Source organism: Cryptomeria japonica, chromosome 8 (assembly GCF_030272615.1).
Source record: "Cryptomeria japonica chromosome 8, Sugi_1.0, whole genome shotgun sequence".
Lineage (NCBI taxonomy): Eukaryota > Viridiplantae > Streptophyta > Pinopsida > Cupressales > Cupressaceae > Cryptomeria > Cryptomeria japonica.
The window spans coordinates 724,956,057-724,957,318 of record NC_081412.1 but is presented as its reverse complement, the minus strand read 5'-3'; the positions used below and the strand labels follow the sequence as shown (position 1 = coordinate 724,957,318).

Below are 1,262 nucleotides of genomic sequence, written 5' to 3'. Positions count from 1 at the left end.
TGATATTGGTGTCTGGAAAATATTCACAAAAAAAAACTTTAAGGAAAAATTTGGTCCCACCAAAATGGTATCGCTAGCTGGAAAATATTCACAAAAAACTTAAAAGGAAAAATCTTGTCCCAAGAAAATGATATGGCATAATAGGCTGAAGTGGCATAAAGTTGACTGCTGACCAAAACAAATAAGCACATAGGCAGTTCAAGCTGCTCAAACAACCACATAGATAAGAAGCTTAACCCAACAACCAGCAACCAAACTTTGACATCAATGACAAGAAAAAAATCAACAATCTCCCCCTTTTTCTTCATTGATGGCAACACAACCTTCATCTGGAACCCAAGGGATAAAACTTCTTCATTTCTCCCCCTGAACTCGTGGTCCCCCTTTGACATCAATGACTGATACAAAGCTGCAAACTAATAAAAACCAATGAATAAACCTACACAAACTGAACTGGGGCATAAGATAACACAATGGATGCTCCCCCTGTGCAATACAGGTCCCCTTCAATAATGGAGTGAAATCACTCCAAGCTGCTGTCTTATCCTTTCAAAGGTGTCCTTGGGCAAAGGCTTTGTAAAAATATCTGCGAGTTGATCCTTAGTAGAAACATATTCAAGCTTCACTTGCTGATCACTAACTTGTTCACGCAAAAAGTGATATTTAATTGGAATGTGCTTGGTTCTAGAGTGTAAAACTGGAATTTTAGAAATGCTAATAGCACTCATGTTATCACATAGAATAGGAATTGGCTGACTAAAATATACCTTGAAGTCTTGCAATGTTTGCTTCATCCAAAGAACTTGTGTACAGCACGACACTGCTGCTATATATTCAGCTTCAGCAGTTGAAAGAGAAACTGGAGCTTGTTTTTTACTGTGCCAGGAAACCAAACACTTACCAAGAAAGAAGGTACCTCCGCTTGTGCTCTTCCAGTCATCAACTGAGCCACCCCAATCTGCATCTGTGTATGATGTAAACAAGAAGTCATTTCCAGTTGGATACCAAAGACCATACTCCATTATACCTTTGAGGTACTTGAATATTCTCTTGATTGCATGAACACGTGCCTCGTTAGGGGTTGCCTGAAACCTTGCAACATAACCTACAGTCTGCATTATATCAGGTCTAGTGGTTGTAACATATAACAAGTTACCAATCATAGACCTATAGAGAGTCTGATTAGCATTTGGTGATTCATCATCCTTGCTGAGTTTACAACCAGTCGCCATAGGAGTGCAAACAAGAATGCAATCTTCCAT

General features: G+C 39.1%; 1 protein-coding gene across 1 annotated transcript; it reads right to left on the bottom strand.

The window, feature by feature from the left end:
* Positions 1–506: 506 nt before the first annotated feature.
* On the bottom strand, positions 507–1,262 carry LOC131046802 (secreted RxLR effector protein 161-like). The gene has a single exon (XM_057980587.1). The coding sequence runs from the start codon at positions 1,260–1,262 to the stop codon at positions 507–509; it is 756 nt and encodes a 251-aa protein (XP_057836570.1).